This window comes from Lathyrus oleraceus, chromosome 6, assembly GCF_024323335.1.
Source record: "Lathyrus oleraceus cultivar Zhongwan6 chromosome 6, CAAS_Psat_ZW6_1.0, whole genome shotgun sequence".
Classification (NCBI taxonomy): domain Eukaryota; kingdom Viridiplantae; phylum Streptophyta; class Magnoliopsida; order Fabales; family Fabaceae; genus Lathyrus; species Lathyrus oleraceus.
The window spans coordinates 413,066,040-413,085,731 of NC_066584.1; the positions used below are offsets into that span (position 1 = coordinate 413,066,040).

General features: G+C 34.0%; 1 protein-coding gene across 3 annotated transcripts; it reads left to right on the forward strand.

Moving 5' to 3' along the window:
- Nucleotides 1–15,939: 15,939 nt before the first annotated feature.
- On the forward strand, nucleotides 15,940–18,540 carry LOC127093137 (uncharacterized). 3 transcript variants are annotated; one of them, XR_007792435.1, is made up of 3 exons: nucleotides 15,940–16,583; nucleotides 17,230–17,595; nucleotides 17,753–18,540. XR_007792435.1 is itself a non-coding variant. In XM_051032037.1 (3 exons), exons 2-3 carry the CDS (start codon nucleotides 17,253–17,255, stop codon nucleotides 18,021–18,023), a joined length of 456 nt encoding a protein of 151 aa, XP_050887994.1. In that variant the 5' UTR covers nucleotides 15,940–16,583; nucleotides 17,230–17,252; the 3' UTR covers nucleotides 18,024–18,540. The 3 variants fall into 3 exon arrangements, 2 of the variants coding, with proteins under 2 accessions (XP_050887994.1, XP_050887995.1); XM_051032037.1 differs by having other exon boundaries at nucleotides 17,911–18,540; XM_051032038.1 differs by having other exon boundaries at nucleotides 17,245–17,595; nucleotides 17,911–18,540.
- The last annotated feature ends 1,152 nt before the right edge of the window (nucleotides 18,541–19,692 follow it).

Genomic DNA, 19,692 nt, shown 5'->3' on the forward strand with positions numbered 1-19,692 from the left:
TACTTTCTAACAACTTCTAACCTGTTTTTCATTTCATAAGCAGATGTCATTGGTTTTCTTCACCAATCTGTGAGGTCCCAGGCTAGCGGGACTGGCAAAAAGGCTTGCATCAAATTTACACTCTCTGATGAATCGTATATTACAACATATTTACACACCTTGATTAATCTACCCATGTTGCATATTTTGCATAACACGATGTAACTTTTCTTGGTTTTATTTTTGTTTAGTGGAGTTGAACTAGATGCACCACTTTGGGAGTCGTTTGAAAACTAGCTTATGGTATACACAAAAGACAATGCCTCCCTATTGTGATACTCACCCATGCTTGGTGTCTCAAAAGTTCATGTAGATTCCACTTATACACGTTTTACATATATTATGTCCTACTGTTTTACTACATTCTTCTACATCTTACTTTACATGCTTGCAACCACATGGAAGCTCAATGTTTCAAATGCTTGGAATGGATCGAAATTGTTTCCCAACTATGACCATCCCCAAGTCATTGAATTCAAATCAAAGTATGCTTCTCTTATATATATCCCATATTAAAATTCCCAAATATTTATTATAGATTAACTAATCATGCCTTTCTATATAGATTTATGTCAAGAAAACCGATTAAGTCTTTTAATGTTTTTTGGTTTTGTCTTTCTTTACCCCTTCAGATTTGAAGAGGGAAAACCATATCCGATTGCTTCACAAACACTTTCACTTAATTCTAGATCTCAAGGGGCTTTTGAAGAAAGATCACTATCCTTTATTAAAGATGTCAAAACGATTGGAGAGATGAATTCTCTTAAGGATGTCATCTTTTTTTAGTGAGGGACATGAACTTATTTTAAATTCCACTTAGTTGTTTGTTTCATATTTACTACCTATTGTTTGTAATAGGAAACTTCCAGCAATACTATTGGTATGACTAAGAGGTTCAAGGATAATTGTTTCAGATGGTATTATGAAGTTTATCCAACCTATAACAAGACAAAAAAAATCACTTGGTGATCCCTTCCAATGTGAATACTCATATAACAAGTCTCCCTCAATCACCAAGTAATCATTAATATTTCTATGTCCGTGAAGTTATGCATTCATCTTGATAATTTATTTCTAATGCAGTATCCATTTTTTTTATATTAGGTTCAAAATTGAAATAGAGGTTGAGCATGAAAACAAGATTGGTTATTTCGTCTTCTGGGACAAGGAATGTATCCCCTTGGTTGGTATATCAGCTCATAATTTAAGATAAATTATGAAGCTGGTTTGTAGTGCTAACTCTGACTTCCATTGACTATTGTCCATTTATTTCAACATTATAATTTTGAGCTTGTCTTAAGGCTACCATAAACTAATTAACCATCATGAATGAATTTAACATTCATTATTAACATGCATCGAAGAAATCGTATATATGAGACATGACATTTCCTACCTACTTTCATACCCAAAAACTTGCCCTCCCCTTTTTACTTTTCATATAACCTTTGGCTTGAGATTCATTTGAAATCATTTATGCCTCATTAATGTGCATAAATCATTCATGTTAACAATTGCTAATAATCATCATAGATTCAAAGTTTGTGGTTAACAAGAGCTAGGGTTTGCTTGTGGATCAAGCCTTTGGGTTGTGGTATTGCCCATCATTTGCTCATCATGTGGGGTGAAACCTTAATTTCATGATCTTTGGGACCTTGACTCATGGAGATCACAACTTGGCATTCATTTGTGCATCAAAACCCTAATTCTTGACTTTGCTAATAATTAATCTTGTGATTGACCTTGATGAGGATTGATTTGATCAATAAACCCTAGTCTTGGGCCCGTGTGTTGGGAAATTAATTGTGGAGCATTATGCTTGGTTTGAAGACCTTGATTGTATGGTGTGCATCATGAAACTCTAATCATGGATCCTTGGTATTTGTGTTCCATTTTAATTTTACTTTTGACCTTGTGATAGTTTGAAACCCTAATTATTTGGGAGGAGGCTCCTGACTATCATGTCATGCATCATCGACTATTAAGCTTGCTTGGTGCATGAGAATCATTCATTTGACCTACATGTCTACATGCTTGAGATTTCATGTGATTCAAGGATTTTTTCAAACATCCATGCATATGCATCTTACTTGGTCATTCTTAATCCATTGATTCCAAGCATATGGTGTCTTCAAGATTCATGGGTATTTTAGTCATTGATTCATGTTTGCATTAGTGCATTGATCTTTTGGTCCATATTTGTCATTGATCCATTGTGATTCATAGATGGAATTTATTCTTGTTTCATCCATGCATCTTAGTCAATTTTGTACATGTGTTATCATATGTTCATGGTCCTTATGATTCAAGTGATTAGAGGTGATTGATTCATTCATAGATCAAACTTGGTTTTTTGTTAAAGTTTGTTCAACGGTCAAGTTTTGATTCACGTTCATCCATATCCATTTCATCCAAACAATTGATCATTTCATTCATTTATTAAACTCATAAATAGTCCATTACAAAAAGAAATAAAAAAAATTACATTTTTTCAAAAGTTGACTTTTTGGTCAAACTGTTGACTTTTGGGTTAACCGTTGTATTTTTGTCATCCTAAACCTAATTATAATTACATTTTATCCATACATGATTCATAAAGTCCCATATGGATTTACAAACAAGAATTTTCATTTTGACCACTCCATGTCATAACCATGGCCTTCTTGCCTTGCCAAACCATGGTCACTTTGCCATAAACCAACCATTCCTTACCACCCTTTGCCTTTCATAAGCCAAACTTCATGACCTATGAAAACATATCCAAACATACATTATAACACATTCAAACAAAGCCAAGCAATGCATATTCATCAACCAATCATGACCAACCTTTACAAGTTACAAGTACAAAGCATACCATAACAATTCACTTAACACATTCATGGAACACCACATACAACATACCGTAGAATTTCAAACCATCCTAAACCATGACATTTTCAAGCACTCAAACAAAGGCAATGTTATAAGTCCAAGCATCTACCATGACCACAATTTGCAACAGAACCTGAACAACAATCCGAGTAGCCATAAACATAGCAAGCAAGGTCATGAACATAACTTGTAGACCTACTGCAGCAGACCAAGAGCTTACCATTTCACAGAAAATCAATGCATATCAAAAGCATACCTGCACCAAATGCAAACCCTGCAATCAACCACAAGCCATAAATGTAGTATACACTTCTAACCTACATTCATTAATCATCTTGTTGCAAGTAAACACAATCAGCAATGCAAGCAAACATTTAGCAGACTCCTCGTCATTGAACAATAACATGTAGCACCTACATAATGGACCAATGAAAACCCCTACAGTGCAATAACAAAATCTGCAACCATCTCATCAGCAAGCAGACAGTTAACTCATAAGTTCACAATCGAGCCAAGCCATTCAACAACTCACTACAGCAAACCATTGCATATCAACCATGGTATAAACACCCTGTAACATTCCAATGTCCATCAGCATGCCAACAATATTTCACAAAAACTAGAGCAAAGTAATTAAGATTAACCCCTAACATTTCGAACTAACTAACATTTCATATACCAATTAACTTTTCCTCGATACCCATAAGTCAGCAACAACCAACTAACTAACTTGGCCTCGAAAAAACAAAATACAACTACAAAACTTAACAGAAATTTCTCACATATCCCAAAGCACAACCACCTATAAATCACTTTATCCAATCACTAATCGGAGGTTAATCATTTTTCCCTCAGAATTACTAATCATTCTCTCCAATCATTACCACTAGAACATCTCATCACTGAATCCCAAAAAATCTCAGAATCCACATATTCAACTTCAAACCTCAAACACATTCATCCATCATATTCAACCTCTCAATATCATCATCAACCTCCATCACACTCAACCCTCAACTCCATCAATCTTAACCTCTAAATAACAAACTCAAAGTACTCGAAATCAGATCTTAATTCACTCACGAATTCAATAAGAAGAAGAAGAGTAGAAGGAAGAGAGAATTTTGCATCAAGCACCATGGCATAGAAAGAAAGTCAGAAGGTTACCTGAGTTTGCTCCAAGCATCTTCTCCGGTGAGGTATTTTTTTCCATCTCTCGTGTTCTTCAAGTTTCTCCATACCAGGATGTAGAGAATGATGGGAGGAATTAAAGCCCCAACATCTTAGACTTTGATTACTCGAAACAACTATTTAATTTCATGTAGAACATATAGGGTTCTTGATCCCATTCCTTCTATTGGAGCTTGTGTTTGAGAATCTTGTGAATTCATCCCTATATCTATGTTTAGCTCATTACTCTGCTTCTGATGGCCTTTTCAATATGATATTTGGAGTACCACCACTGCCGGAGGCAACCTCCGGCATGGTGGTTGGTGGTGATAATCTGACCTTAGTTCTTGAGGTTCATATTTTTCTTGCGCGCGTTATTTTTAAAACTCATATGAATTTTCATTATGTTGATGCTTCCTTCATATTCCCCTTCATTCGTTTGGGCCTCAATTAGATGGGCCTTGCACAATTTGTGAATATCACCATTATTTTACTTGTGCACCCCCTGCTCTAACTACAAGTGCAATGGGCCTCTCTTTAAGGCATGCGTTGGATATTGTTTTTGCACCACTATTTTCACATTCTGAAACACCCCCCCCCCCCCCCCCCCCTTAATATGAATCTATGAATCTTGCTAGTTTAATTCATGTTTGTATACTATGCATGATGATTTTGATCATTATGTCAATTCCCGTTTTAATTGACTTAGATTGTGATTCTTGTTAAATTTAAAATGCCATTTCAATTTTCCTTGTGTATTTCATGTCCCATCTTGTTCATGTGATTAATATCCATTGATTGTCCATGTTGAATCCATTTCCATTTGATTGAATGATACCATTGGATGTAATTAACTTTGATGCATGTTTCTATTCAAATTTAATTCCAATATAACTTTATTTACCTTGTGTGTCAAGCTTTATCCATAATGTGTTTCCATTATCATCATTGGTTGCACTTTTTATTTTCCTTGTATTGTGTGTTTACACTTAGGATACCATGCCACTTGATTGTTTTAGGCATGGTATTTAGTTTGTAACTTATTTGATTCCATTTTCCATTATTTGTATTGTTTGGTAGTGTCCCCCTATTGTGGGTCATATGTCCCCCACTCCGATGAAAGTGTAATAGTTTAGGTTTATCTTTCCTTTAATGCTTTCAGTTACATGATAACTAAAAAGATAAAATCAAATGATAAAAATATCTCTTTCAAAATACAAAAGCACATTTGATCCCACGTCAAGTGATTTTCAAAATCAAATCAAATCAAACGCAACGCGAGTACTTGATCCAATGTTAAGTATCTCATCCTCCATTCCCATCCTATCTTTATCCCATTCTCATCCAATCCATTCTAATCCTATCTCATTTTATTCTTAATCCATTCATATTCATCAAATAGTTTTCATTATAAAATTGGATGAAAATGTGGGGTGTACATACTTGTGCATAACACTCAAGTACTTGGGTTGTCGGTTGTACCTATCTTGTGGTCGTATGCTTGTCCTCCCTTCAAAACACTTCACAAATAAACGCATGTCTAATTTGTTGCTCTGAGAGTGAAATAGTGGTTAGGATGAAATTATCCTCTCAACTCCCAAGTATTATGATTGTCGGCCGTACTTAGCCAGTGGTTAGACGCTCGTCTCCCTCTAAGTACCATTGATTAAACTTGTAAAAAAAATCATAATTAAAATAGTCAATCAAAGATATCATTTTTCCTTAGGGAAACATCCAAATCTTCCAACATCCAAACTCTTCATCATTCAATATTTTCAACAATCTTCATCATCAATGATTAAACACAACAATCCTTTTTGTTACCCACACATTGGGTTAATCACTTCATCATCAGATACCCTTCTTTGAACCCTAATCAATCTATCATTCATGTTTGCCTTATTAGTCCTCTTGTGCTTAGGCAAACTCTATTAATTCATTGTTTGTCTTATCAGTCCTCTTGTGCTTAGGCAAACCCTCTTATTCATTATTTTCCTTGTAAACCCTCTCGTGTGTTGGAAAATCATCTCTTATTCATTGTTTTCCTTGTAAACCCTCTTGTGTGTTGGCAAATCACCTCTTATTCATTGTTTGCCTTGTAAACCCTCTCGTGTATTGAAAAATCATCTCTTATTCATTTTTCTCCTTTTAATACCTCTCGTGCTTAGGTGAACCCCTTGAGCTCTTCTGCCTTGTAAACCTTCTCGTGTGTTGGAAAATCATCTCTCATTCATTGTTCTCCTTTTAAAATCTATCGTTCTTAGGAGAACCCCTTTGAGCTCTTTTGCCTTGTAAACCTTCTCATGTGTTGGCAAATCATCTCTCATTCATTATTCTTATTTTAAGACCTCTTGTGCTTAGGCGAACCCTTCGAGCTCTTTTTCCATGTAAATCCTCTCGTGTGTAGGCCAATCATCTCTCATTCATTGTTCTCCTTTTAAGACCTCTCGTGCTTAGGCAAACCCTTCGAGCTCTTTTGCCTTGTAAACCTTCTCGTGTATTGGCAAATCATCTACCATTTAATGTTCTCCTTTTAAGACCTCTTATTCTTAGGCGAACCCTTCGAGATATTTTGCCTTGTAAATCCTCTTGTGTGTAGGCCAATCATATCTCATTTGTCACTTTGGCTAAATACCAATCATTGGTTAATTCCACGCTCTTTCTAGTCAAGCATTTTACTTCGCCTTTTGGAAACCCAATCAACTATATCTCTCTTTGTTCCACATTAGTTCCCCAAACTACGGAGCTCTGACTTTTTCATTGCACTGTGATAATACGTAGGCATGAGGATTAAAATCCTCCGTGAGTACATTTATTTATTCATTCTCTTTCTCCAACTATTCACCTATCATCATTCATCATTCAATACTCACTACCTTCAATAACTCACCCCATGTGATATAATTTCTCTTTGAACCAAATACATTATCTCTTTGAGTTCCATATATACTTTTGGTCCAATAACCAATGCCTTCCTCTAAACCAAGAGTCATTTTGTTTGTCTTGTCAGTCATCTCGTTGCTTAGAAAAACATATCCTTACTTACTTTGCAACCTTATATAGGCAATACCCTTCTTTTTTGGCTTGAGGCCAGTTTTCCTCATTGGTTCAGACATACCTACCCTATGGGTTCAAACAACATGATACTTTGGTTCAAACCATACTTTTATCACTCTTCTTTCATCTCTCACCTCTAGTTATATGAACTATAAAGCTCGGAATTCCTTATTGCACTATAAGTGTATACGTAGGCATGAGGGTCATAATCCTCACCGATCATTTTATTTATTCTTTTCTTTTTCCCCTTTTCTTTTACGAGTAATCTTTAGATAGTAACACTCATTTGAGCATAGAACAATCAAAATGGTTCCCGTTGAGTGCAACGGATGTGAGGGGTGCTAATAGCTTCCCTTTGCATAACCGACTTTCTTAGCCTTTTTCTCTTCCCCCGGGTTTTATCGATGTTTTCCCTTTCCTTCGGGAATAAATAAAATTTGATGGTGACTCTGTTATATCTTTGAGCGTGTGATGTGCTCCGGTATTTTTCACGCAACTTCACCTGCTACTTGTCAAATAAACGGATATGAACTTTAACACACTTATCAAACACATTACAACTAGATATTATAGATTAATTACCAACGTTATCATATTTGAAACTTCTTAAATAACTAATAAATATGTAGCTGCAAGTTCTGAATGGCAAACAAGTTCATATATTGCAAACAAGTTCATATATGTAGCTGCATAGAAAATAAGTTCAGTAATAAACTTATGAACTAGTGGATGTTTAAGCCCCATTTTCTATTTGTAATCAACTTTTTAGTATATCATATCTCTCCATTTGTTGTTTGCTCAAATATAACTGATACCTACTAACATGCTTAATACTCAATCATTATACTGACATACTATTAATTCTCATTTACATTTACATCAATGATATACTATTCTCTAATATACAATATAGACCAACGAGGATCATCATTTGATTTATTCGACACACCTTGACAATCTTCTTGAGAAGTGTGTCAAGTACCAATCATACTACAAATAGGCTTCTATCATTCGCCTTACTAAAGATCCGGAAGTTTGACAAATGGTTGTCGATGGAATGGCTCCAACTAATGTATGCTTTTATGTTTTTATGTCACTAGTGTATTTCTTTCACTATGATTTATTTGACTATTACTTCACATGAATACTAATGTATACAACATGTGTATTCCTTTAGAAAACTACGCACATGGTCATCCACTCTCAAGGGAAAAGAAATTGTTCCAACAGAAGACCATGTCATCCCAATAGCCCTTAATCAGTCTTCTAATAAAACAATATGTATTTCTGCACCTATTCCTATACTATTATTCACATCTTATAACTATTACTTATAATGCTCACTTCTATTTTTCAGAATACCGCTTCTGCTTCCCAGAACTGGAGCCCCAATGCTAACTATAACAATACTCCTTCAAAGAGGTTTTCAGGAGATGATCCTGATGGAAAGTCATTCCGTTCATAATTTTTGAGTCCAAAGCATGCAACGGCCAAAAGTGCAAGGCATTCCAAAACCAAATGATGCACACTTTTGTCAACTATAAGCTACTAAGTCTTAATATGCATATGATTTTTTTGTCACTTGACAATATTCTGTGTAAGGAGTTATTATCATGCCATTTGAACACTCTATATGTGCAACCTTAGACACATACTCTACAAGATAACAAGTTATTTTGCAATACAAATTCCATTTCTATGACAAACATGATATTTCTTGACTTAAAGGTTCTGATGTTTCTCCATATCCTGCAAATTATACTTTAACTTATAATTTGAAGATTTCTCCAATTTCTCCTTTGACATGGGACTTTCTCCTATTACTTTTATATGAAAACTTATTGTCATTGAGAGGGCATAAAGAAACCTGGCAATGTGAAGTAGTCACAAGTTTTGAAAAGCTGCTAAAATAGACAGTGCTACAGTTACCTTTATATAACTTAAGATACTCTTGATTTTAAATTTGCTCATTTTTATCTTCATTTTCATTTTGTATTGTCTCTTATGCATTATAAATATCGGCGGTGTATTAGGAGTGTATTGTTAAGAAAATGATAAAATCAAATCATGTTTTGATATAAACTATAAGCCATTTCTATAATACTTATAAGGGTTTCCCTTAATCATAAATATGCTGCATATAAGGCATAACAAACCTTCTAAGTTGGAATTTCCAAACTGAACAGACGCATAAATGAGTTCATGGCATAAATGGATATGTTTAAGCTACTTCTATAAAATTTAGATCATGAAGGTTACATTACTGAACTTTTTTTGTCTATCGTTCTTTCCTAAATAGGAATCACAATGTAATAACAATCATCTTTCATGTTCCAACATATAAGTATAACATCTATACTAAGATGGGGTATTTAATTACTTATCAGATTATTTCTTGCTTTCTGATTATGCTAATTATTGTATAGTGCTTCTCCTGCAACTTTTCGATGGCAGTTCTTAAACATCATCATATTGAGATCTTCTGGTGTTACTTGGTATTGCAAGTCACTGCTCTAATGTCAGTCTTAACCTAGGTGAGTTAGTTCCATGTCAAGTATATTACTTTAGTTCCATGCATTTCTGACAATATTAGGTTATCAAATAAATTTAACAGAAAAACAATAATTCGTTTAATTTATGTTGACCATATTTAAGGTCTATACTTTGACTTTTGTCATTTTTTCAAAAAGAAAAGTCAACCTACTAACTGTTTTATACAACTCGCTCCATAGCAAAGCATCTATTGTTTCATGCTTAGCTTCTACAGCCAATAAGCCCCATCTTCTTCATTTAAAGATCTTTTGTTAGACTTATGCAATTCTGCCAATGTCACTTTTTTTTATTTTAACCTATATAAACATTTCCATTGGTGATTGGTTTTATATGTAGATTTGAAACTTCTCTCATGTTGTTTGTGCATTGTTGTTACAGGTTGTTTTGATGCATTTGAGAAATCGAAGACAACACCTATAATGACATACATGTCAGGTATACCAACAACATTTTTATTACAGATCCCATAAAGTTTACCAATGATAGTGCCTGTCATTATTTTAATGTGTTCTTGTTTTTATGGTTATTAGGATTGTAGCTCATACTACATGTTAGGTATGCTAGACTGTTAATCGTTTACATTAAGGGTATATATGATTATGGTTGATTTTGTTGGTTGTTTATTCCTCAATCTATAGAAATTCACATATAGACTTTTGTTTTTTTCAACAATTGCTTGCTCCATTAAGTTGCTTTCTCCCTCACTTGCTTGCTCCATTAAGTTTCTTCTGGATTTCTACTTTTTAATGCATGTCATTGTGTTAATGTTTTCTTGGTGTTATGGTTATTATGATTGCATCTCATACTACATGTTGGCTATGCTAGATTGTTAATCGTTTACATTAAGGATATATGTGATTATGGTTTATTTTTCTGGTTGTTTTTTCCTCAATCTATAGAAATTCACATTTAGAACGATATGCTTGCTCCCTCATTTGCTAACTCCCTTAAGTTGTTTGTGTAGCGATAAATTCATGACCATCAAACTATGGATAAACTTGACGTCAATAAAATTAGAGTTGTCATCGCGTTTTTATTGTTTTCAAAGGAAAAGGGGAAAGTACGAACAAAACTCAAAGATAAGAAGTTTTCAAATCAAAATTAATAAAATGTTAGAGATTACAGGTAACGGGGTTGGTTACACAGAGGGAAGGTGTTAGCATCCAAAGTGTCATAGGTACTCCTAGGGAGCCCTTTTTTATGTGTGCATGTGTTTTTAGTATAAAAGATGTTTGATAAAAATAGATTATTGGTATGAGAAAAGAATTGATTGATTATTTTTTGTGTTTGACAAGATCTTCGGCCTTGTGCCTACGTACCAACATAAAATTGAGGGATCAAAACCTCGTAGTTCATGGTAAAAATTTCAAAGTTGGTGAGTTGATTTTAACAAAAGTTTAATAAGGCACAAAGGGCCAAAAGTTTGAATGAAGTTGTTAGTTCTTTTTGTCTTTTGAAATTTTAAGTCAATATGATTAAGTTTATTTACAAATTTGATTTAAGAAAATAGTTTGAAAATTCAACGGCATAAGATCAAAATTTCTAATTATTTACAACAAAGTCTAAGTTTGAAATCACAAGCAAGGAAGTTTTTTTGAAAAGGGGGAGAGATTTTGAAATTTAAGAAATGAGAGGAGATGAAGAGGTTATCCTAAGCATAAAATTAAAAGTTAAGAGTTGAAATGATCTGACCAATGGGATGCAGTCCAATAGACAAGAATGTCATATAGAAACCCATTTTCCTTTAGGATTTAATCAAGCAATAATCCATAAGCAATGGGCAATATCCAAGCATCATGAAGATCAAGGCATCAAATAAAGATAGCCACATCCAAGCAAGTAATTCTAATAGCTAACAGTCTTCTTTGTCTTCCCATGTATCAGATGAAATATTCCTTGATTCACTCAAAACAAAGCATCAAACATAAGATCCAAATAAAAATTAAGCACAAAGACAGAGTAACAGATGAATTTAAACAGATCCCCCAGGCTTGTATCAGATGAAGACTCGGTATACAATAGCTTAGTCTCAAAATGTTGGCATTGGTCAAGTCCTTTTTACACAGGGAATGTTGCCTAATCATAATCCAACAGTTCAGATCAAGTTCAACAGTCCACCAGATGTTTTTTAGTGTTTTTGTTGTTATTAAGTATTTTAAGGTCCTACCTAAGACCACAAACAAAACCAAAATACACCAACAATATATATACAATCACAAGATATGACTCAAATGACCAAAGTGAAAATGACATAAACATAAACAAGTTAAATGAAATGTAAATGGCAATGAATGATAAATGACTTAAATTTAAATTTGCATAAAGTAAATGACTTGAAAGTAAAACAATATTAACAAGAATTAGTCAAATGCTAGTCAAAGTTTAGTCAAGTGTTAGTGGTGTTTTTTTTAGTTGATTAAGTCATTCTTTGGAGAATACTCAACCATTCATTCACAAGTATGGATCCTTAAACCAAGACATCTTCCATGAGAAGGGTTCCAACTTGGATAATTCAATAAGTATGCCACTAGCTCCCATGAAAGGAAAAAAGGTCAAGTCTCCACACAATACCATGAAGAATGGGAGACTTACAATCTCACTTACTAGAATGATATGCCATTAGGGTCAAATTTAGCTCTATGTTAAGCAATCGTAATTGGACTTATGTAGAAGTCACAACTATCTGAGGTCGGGCAATAAAAATTTAGGTGTTAATGCATGTTAGAGATTTGGTATGGAGAACCAAACTCCTAAAACATACCACACACTAAAATAAAAGAGCAAGAGGGAGGAACCTATCTCAATCATACTTGTATTAGTTCATCTGACACAAGGTCATTGATGAACCAATTAGCCTTTAGACATTAGAGATTTCATTGGTCAAATGAGGGAATGGGGAAGAATAGGGATGAAGATGAAGAGGGAGGGGAAGATAGAAACACAAATTGGTCGTGGGAGGAATTTTATCAAATCAAAATCATCCATTCATTTTGAGAGATGAAATGTACATTTCATCAATCCCTAAATCCAATGGTTTTGATCCAACAAAAGTCAAATCAACCTTGACCAAGACCCAAACAAAAAGTCAAACATCACAAGACCATAAAAATGGCTCAACATAATTTTTAAACATTTAATCAATTAAAAATCACATTAAAAATGAATTAAAATACATTTTAATTTGGTCAAAACCTAAAATCCCTTCAAAACACCAAATAAATGGCCAAGGGATTTATCCTAGGTCAAACAAGGTCAAAGGACCTTAGACAAAAAATTTCATGATTTTAAAAAAATCAGAAGTATTTTTAAACAATTAAAAATATGCACAAAAACATTTAATTCATGAAAAATATCAAAATTAATCCAAAAAATAATTTTAATTCGGAATATGGAAGAAAAAAATATTTAAAGATTTTTGGTGAGAGTCCCATATTTTTTGGATTAAAAATGAAATTTCTATGAATTAAATAAAATAGAAGGATTAAAAATAAAATCAGAATTAAAAATAAAATAAGAAAAAACAAGGGTCATCAGATCTCCCTCATTAATTGAGGTGGCAGATCTGATGGCCAAACGCGTATCATCCACCATAGCCCACAGTCAACGCGCATGTACAAGTGGTATCCAAAAGCAATGACTCAGATTAAAATATCCAAACATGACCAGATGGCCAGGAGGCGTGCCAACACACCACCGGAGCTAAGGCTTCGGTCATCTTCTCCGGTGAACCTCACGGGACTGGTCCAACTTCATCTCAATGAAAAATGAAAAACAAGGACACTATTTCAAATAAAAAATGCTCAGGAGCTCGAATCTGGCCTCAATTTTCTCCAATTCCAAGTATATCAAAAGATACAGGGATTTCAATTTTGAGGATCATGAACTGAGTTGCTTCAATTTGACCTCAAAGCAACTCAATCTTGTTGCCTACATTGGTAGGACTTCAGTCAACCAAAAATCAAAGAGAATGGTGAAGAATTTAGAGAGAATCAAAGAGATGAAGTTTCTGAAAAATCATCTTCGAGGGAGCTTGAATCTTGCTTCCAATTGGCCTTGGCTTGACTTCAGATGCTTAGGAAGTGAATTGGATCAAGGAATGGCTTGGATTCTTGGAGTTTCAACTTCAAAACAGAAGTGAAATTGAAACTCGATTTTTAATTGAAAACCTTCAAGTTTATCCTCTAATGGTGAGGGTTATGATTGCAGGATCAAAGCTTGGGCAAGGTGTCCCCAATTCTGAGCAAGAGGGGTTGTATTTATAGGCTATGCACTTGCTTTTTACACACCTCCATCAAAATGCAAAAAATAGTAATCTCACTTGCATGGATGCATGGGCGTGTGATAGGCCTATCAAATGATGTCAAATGATCCAATATTCTGTGATATCCAACCTGAAATTATATCACATAGCCATGCATAAAGGAAATTAAATTTGACCATAAATCTTACCAAGTGGAACCTTGTGAAGAACTCATGCTCAAGTCCCTTAATATTGGTCCAAGTGAGCTGATCTTGGACATTTTGGAAAGGTGAGATCAAGGGGAACAACTTTCATGTTGAACACTTTTTCATTTGAAGCTTAGATCATAATTCATTTTGAGGTGGAAGTTTGGAAAATCAAACATAAATGAAAATTTTCTAAGTACCAAGTCAAATGTTCACTTTTCCACCTTGAATAACTTTTGCTATGGGCTTCAAATGGAAAGAGTTCCTTCATCAAAGTTATAGATATTTCAAACCTATTTAATTTGGTTACAAATTTGACCTCATTTGGATTTGGAATGAAGGAGTTATGCATTTTAGAAGTTGAGGAAAATCTCTTATTCAATGGTAATGGCCCAAAATGACCTATAATGTTTCCTCTTGGCACATGCCCTTGAAAGTTGAATTTTAAGTTTCTTAAATAATAAAATTTGTATGAGACATCTTGAATTTTATCATGAAACTTGGATGGACTTAATCTCATAAAAATTGAGAAAGTTATGGTCCTTGGAAGTTGACCTCCTAACTAGGGCACAAACAAAATGACCTATAATCTTTCACCATAAAAAGTGACTTTCCAAGCAAAAATAGCTCTTGATCTCAACATGAAAGTTGTTTTAATTTCATAATGAGTAGTGTTTCTCTTGGAATAATTTTCATATGACAAAAATTGTAGGAGATAGGGTCTAGTGAACCCCAGTTTTGACCAGTTGACTTTCTCTGGACAACCACCATGAATCAACTTGAAAACTTGAAGTTATATTGATATCTTGGACTAATGGAGGATCATATATGTATAAGATGATGTATAATGAAGTATCCCTTGGAATATTTGATCAAATAATGAAGAAACTTGGTGAGGAAGTCACACAAGATACCTAGATGAATTAGGGCTTCCAAGGCAAACAAACTTCAAACTCTTGAAGAATTCTTGACCAAAATGATAAATGAAGATCACGGGGATCCATATATGATGTTTATAGTCAATGTTAACCATCTCTTGATTGATCTCCTTATACTGAGGGTCTCAAACCCTAGTTGTGAGCTTTATGAGGCATGGGTGAACACACACACTATCTACAAAAGGAACAAAGTTATACATTGACATATTTTTGGTATTTGGGTTAGCAAACAAATAAAAACAAAGTATTATACAATAAAATGTGCTTGATGATCTCTCCCAATGCAAACCCAGTGAATGAGGGGTAAGGAGGATGCAAATGTGTGATCCCAAAGCCAATTCAAATGATGAGATAGCATGAGGGATCTTAGGGTCAAATTTAGGGTCTTACAGCGACAATCCTCTTTTGCTTGTTCCATTTGGTTTCTTCTGGATTTCGAGTTTTTAATGCATGTCATTATGTTAATGTGTTATTGTTATTATGGTTATTATGATTGTATCTCATATTATTTTGACAACAATAGATGAGTTGGTTTCATCTTAATAATTTGTTTTATATTACTATTAGGACAACAACAACACATGCCTTCATTGATGAGCCATTCTATTGGAGGAATTTTCCAGCTAAAAGAGCATGATTGCATAGATTTTGCATACTTAAACAGAAAAAGACAAAGCGCTCTAAAAAGGATATGACGTCAAATGAAATTACACCTGCCACCAATCGAATTCCCCTTTCTGATATTATAGTAGCGATTTCAAGCCAACAAATTATTGACAAAATTGTGTCATATGGAAAGCGCATAGATGTTATTGGACAACAAACATAACCATGGGCTCGAAATATCCTATCCATACTCTACTAAGGCTATTCAACCTTCATAACATGAGAACAAAACTTTTCTAAAAGTTCTCCACAGTCGTCACTCATACAGTAATTGAAAATATAAATCCATGCGTACTTCTTCCCACGGAAAACACATGAACGCTTCACCCAATTTGACAACACATATCTACGACTATTGTGTAAAAATTCCCAAGTCCTAGCATACTTCTTTTGTGAAACACTTTTCTTTAACACAATTACTATTATTTTTACAGGAATGATGTTTTCAAAAATAATAGGAGTACACCACTGCCCCTGAAACATAGCATTCGTTTCCCGAATAAGGGTCTTGGAGTGTCGCATAGAGCTTACAACCTTACAAGGAACGACCAAGCAAGAAATATACCTACACGTCCAGGAACTACACACCAGGATCCTATTTCACCTAGGTAGGATCACATGATTTTAGTCCCCAGTAAGACATAATTCGTATGTCCGTTCCACACTTGCGTTTTATAACTGATTTTCACAACTCTATCAATTAGTCATCCACATTCCATGTGGAAAATTCAACAACAAACGCAGCCATAACCTCTGCAAGATGACCGATTTTTACGCCTAGGGTAAATTTGGATTTTGAAAGTGATGTTGACGATGACTCAGACTACGACCCGTTCTTAGGTATGCAAAACAATTCTATGTTGTCCATCAAACTCCTTGGTTGTAGTTTCATTAACCAAATTCTTATAACATTATGTTAATGTCATTATTCATAATTTTAACTTTCTCAATGCTATTCTGTTTATTTATTTTATTGCAATATATCACCATAATAATTCTACACTATGGCGGAGGGATTGTTATCATTGCATTGGATTTGTACCTGTTTCACAGTTAAATAAATTTTCCTTCATATATTTTTCAGGCATACATATGAGTTTGCACTTGCATATTACCTTTGTTTCCATTCATAAATGATCTGTAATGTGATATGGTACAGTTGAATTATATGATCATGCTTATTTTATTACATTTTAAATTACATCTTCATAATTGTATGAAACAAAATTTATTTAACATTTTTTGACAGGTTTGCCACTTTTTATAACTATTTTACTATAACGGACATCTTTTAACATACTTTATAATACATTAGCACAATAATCTGAAGATGACTCAACTTTGGATAATAACGACATATCCCCACCATATTCAACAACACAGGAACATGCATGTAACACTATAGGTAGACGCATTATTGATATACTCATGTCTTACGATTGTATCTGTTGTTATATGTTCATTGAATTTTATTTATTATGTCTAGATTATTACGATTTAGGTGATACAATGATTGAGTGTAGACATTGTAAGATGTTGATGTGGTATCAAGAGAGAATGGACAAACATAAACATGCAGAAAATCCCAAATACAAATTATGTTGTGGTAATGGCAAAGTTGAACAACCTTCCTTGAAACATCCTCCAAGTTTGCTGTCCCATTTTCTATTTGATCAAGATTCCAAAGATAGTAAGAATTTCCAATCACAAGGAAAAACATACAACATGATATTTACGTTCACTTCACTCGGTGCTAAATTGGACAACAAATTCAATTATGGAACGGGTCCACCTACAATAAGAATCCAAGGTCAAACTTGTCACCGCATTGGGAGTTTATTGCCACCTAAAGGTCAGTCGTCCAAACTTGCACAACTCTACATTTACGACACAGAAAATGAAATTGCAAACAGAATAGAAGGACTGCGATATGTATATATATATTATAGGCATCCAATTTAAATATAAAACTTACTTACATATATACTTACTTACTCTTTGAATTTTAGGAACAAAAAAATTATCGATCCTAGCATCGTACATAAGCTATATGATATGTTGTACACTCATAACACACATGCCAAGAGTTTCCTCATGGTAAGACAGAGACTTAATCAAGGGAGTGTACACAACTTGAAACTCATACTTATTTCAAATAAATCTACAGATGGAAGAGTGTACAACCAACCAACTATTTCGAAGGCTACTGCTTTAATTGTTATGATGTTGACACGGCCGAAGAAAGAGACATTATTAGGCAAAGACAATGGGGATCACTAAAACATATTCATGAATTTCATGCAATCTATTTGGCTTACCATATCCATTGATATTTTCATATGGAGAAGATGGATATAGACCAAATGTTGCTCACTGAGATCTCAATATCTACGACGATAGCCCAAGAAATAGACTTACTATTCGAGAGTGGTTAACTTTTCGAATCCATACAAGATGTGAAGAAGGTAAAACTATTTTTTCGTCTAGGATATTGTTTCAACAGTTTTTGGTGGACGGTTACATCATGCTAGGGGGAACGATTGAAATGGCTTCGTAACAATCAATCTAAGCCTCAAGTTTCAAAGTATTGAAGTCTTAATGAAGAAGGAGACCAAAGTCAAGCAATTGAGTCAAGCACAAGAAAATGAATCATCTTACCTTCATCTTATGTTGGTAGTAGGAGATTTATGGATCAACTATACTATGATTGAATGATCATTTGTAGTTAAGTCGAATTTCTAGATTTATTCATTACTTTCACCTGCAATCCAAATTCGCTTGAGATTCAGCGAGTTTATTTCCTCTCAAATTGAAGCCACAAGATAAACCTAATATCATTGCTAGATATTTTAAAATGAATCTCGATAACCTATTATCTGACGTGAGGAAGAAAGGTGTCTTAGGCAAAGTTCTGGCGTGTAAGGTCATACTTTTCGTTCTTATTACATTTACTTACATCTATTACTTTTTAAATTTGAATTTTTTTACATTGGTTTTAATATAATCTATGTTTTTCGATATAGACATGTATACCATAGAATTCCAAAAAAGAGGATTGTCGATGTAAGACCCCAATTTTGACCCTAAGATCCCTCATGTTATCTCATCATTTGCATTGGCTTTGGGATCACACATTGACATCCTCCTTACCCCTCATTCATTGCTTTTGAATTTGGAGAGATTACCAAGCATATTTGATTATATCATATTTTATTTTGTTTTGTTTACTAACCAAAATACCAAAAAAATATGTCCATGTATAGCTTTGTTTCTTTTGTAGGTAGTGTGTCCATCCACCAATACCCTATCAAGCTCACAACTAGGGCTTGAGACCCTCAGTGCAAGGAGATCAATCAAGATATGGTTCACATTGGTTATAAAAATCATATATTTATCCCCATGATCTTCACTTATCATTTTGATCAAGAGTTCATCAAGAGTTTGAAGCTTGTTTGCCTTGGAAGCCCTAATTCATCTGGGTATCTTATGTGACTTCCTCAGCAAGTTTCTTCAACATTTGGTCAAATATATCAAGGGATACTTCATCATACATCATATTATTCATATATTATCCTCCATGAGTCCAAAAGACCAAGATAACTTCAAGTTTGCAAGTTGGTCCAAGGTGGTTCACTAGAGAAAGTCAACTAGTCAAAACTGGGGTTCCCTAGACCCTATCTCCTACAAATTTTATCATATGAAAATGATTTCAAGCTAAAAGTTACTCCTTATGACATTCCAAACAACTTTAATGTTGACATCAATATCTAGTTTTTCTTGGAAAATTACTTTTGTTGGTGAAACATTATAGGTCATTTTGTATGTGCCCTAGTTATGAGGTCAACTTCCAAGGACCATAACTTGATCAATTTTTATGAGATGAAGTCCATCTAAGTTTCATGATCAATTTCAAGGTTTCCTCTCAAATTTTTATTCTTTGATAAATGTC

Coding starts and splice junctions, on each gene's coding strand:
- LOC127093137 (XM_051032037.1), top strand. CDS start 17,253: ATGATTGAGTGTAGACATTGTAAGATGTTGATGTGGTATCAAGAGAGA. Junction 17,596..17,910: donor GAGTTTATTGCCACCTAAAG/GTCAGTCGTCCA, acceptor ATAAATCTACAG/ATGGAAGAGTGTACAACCAA.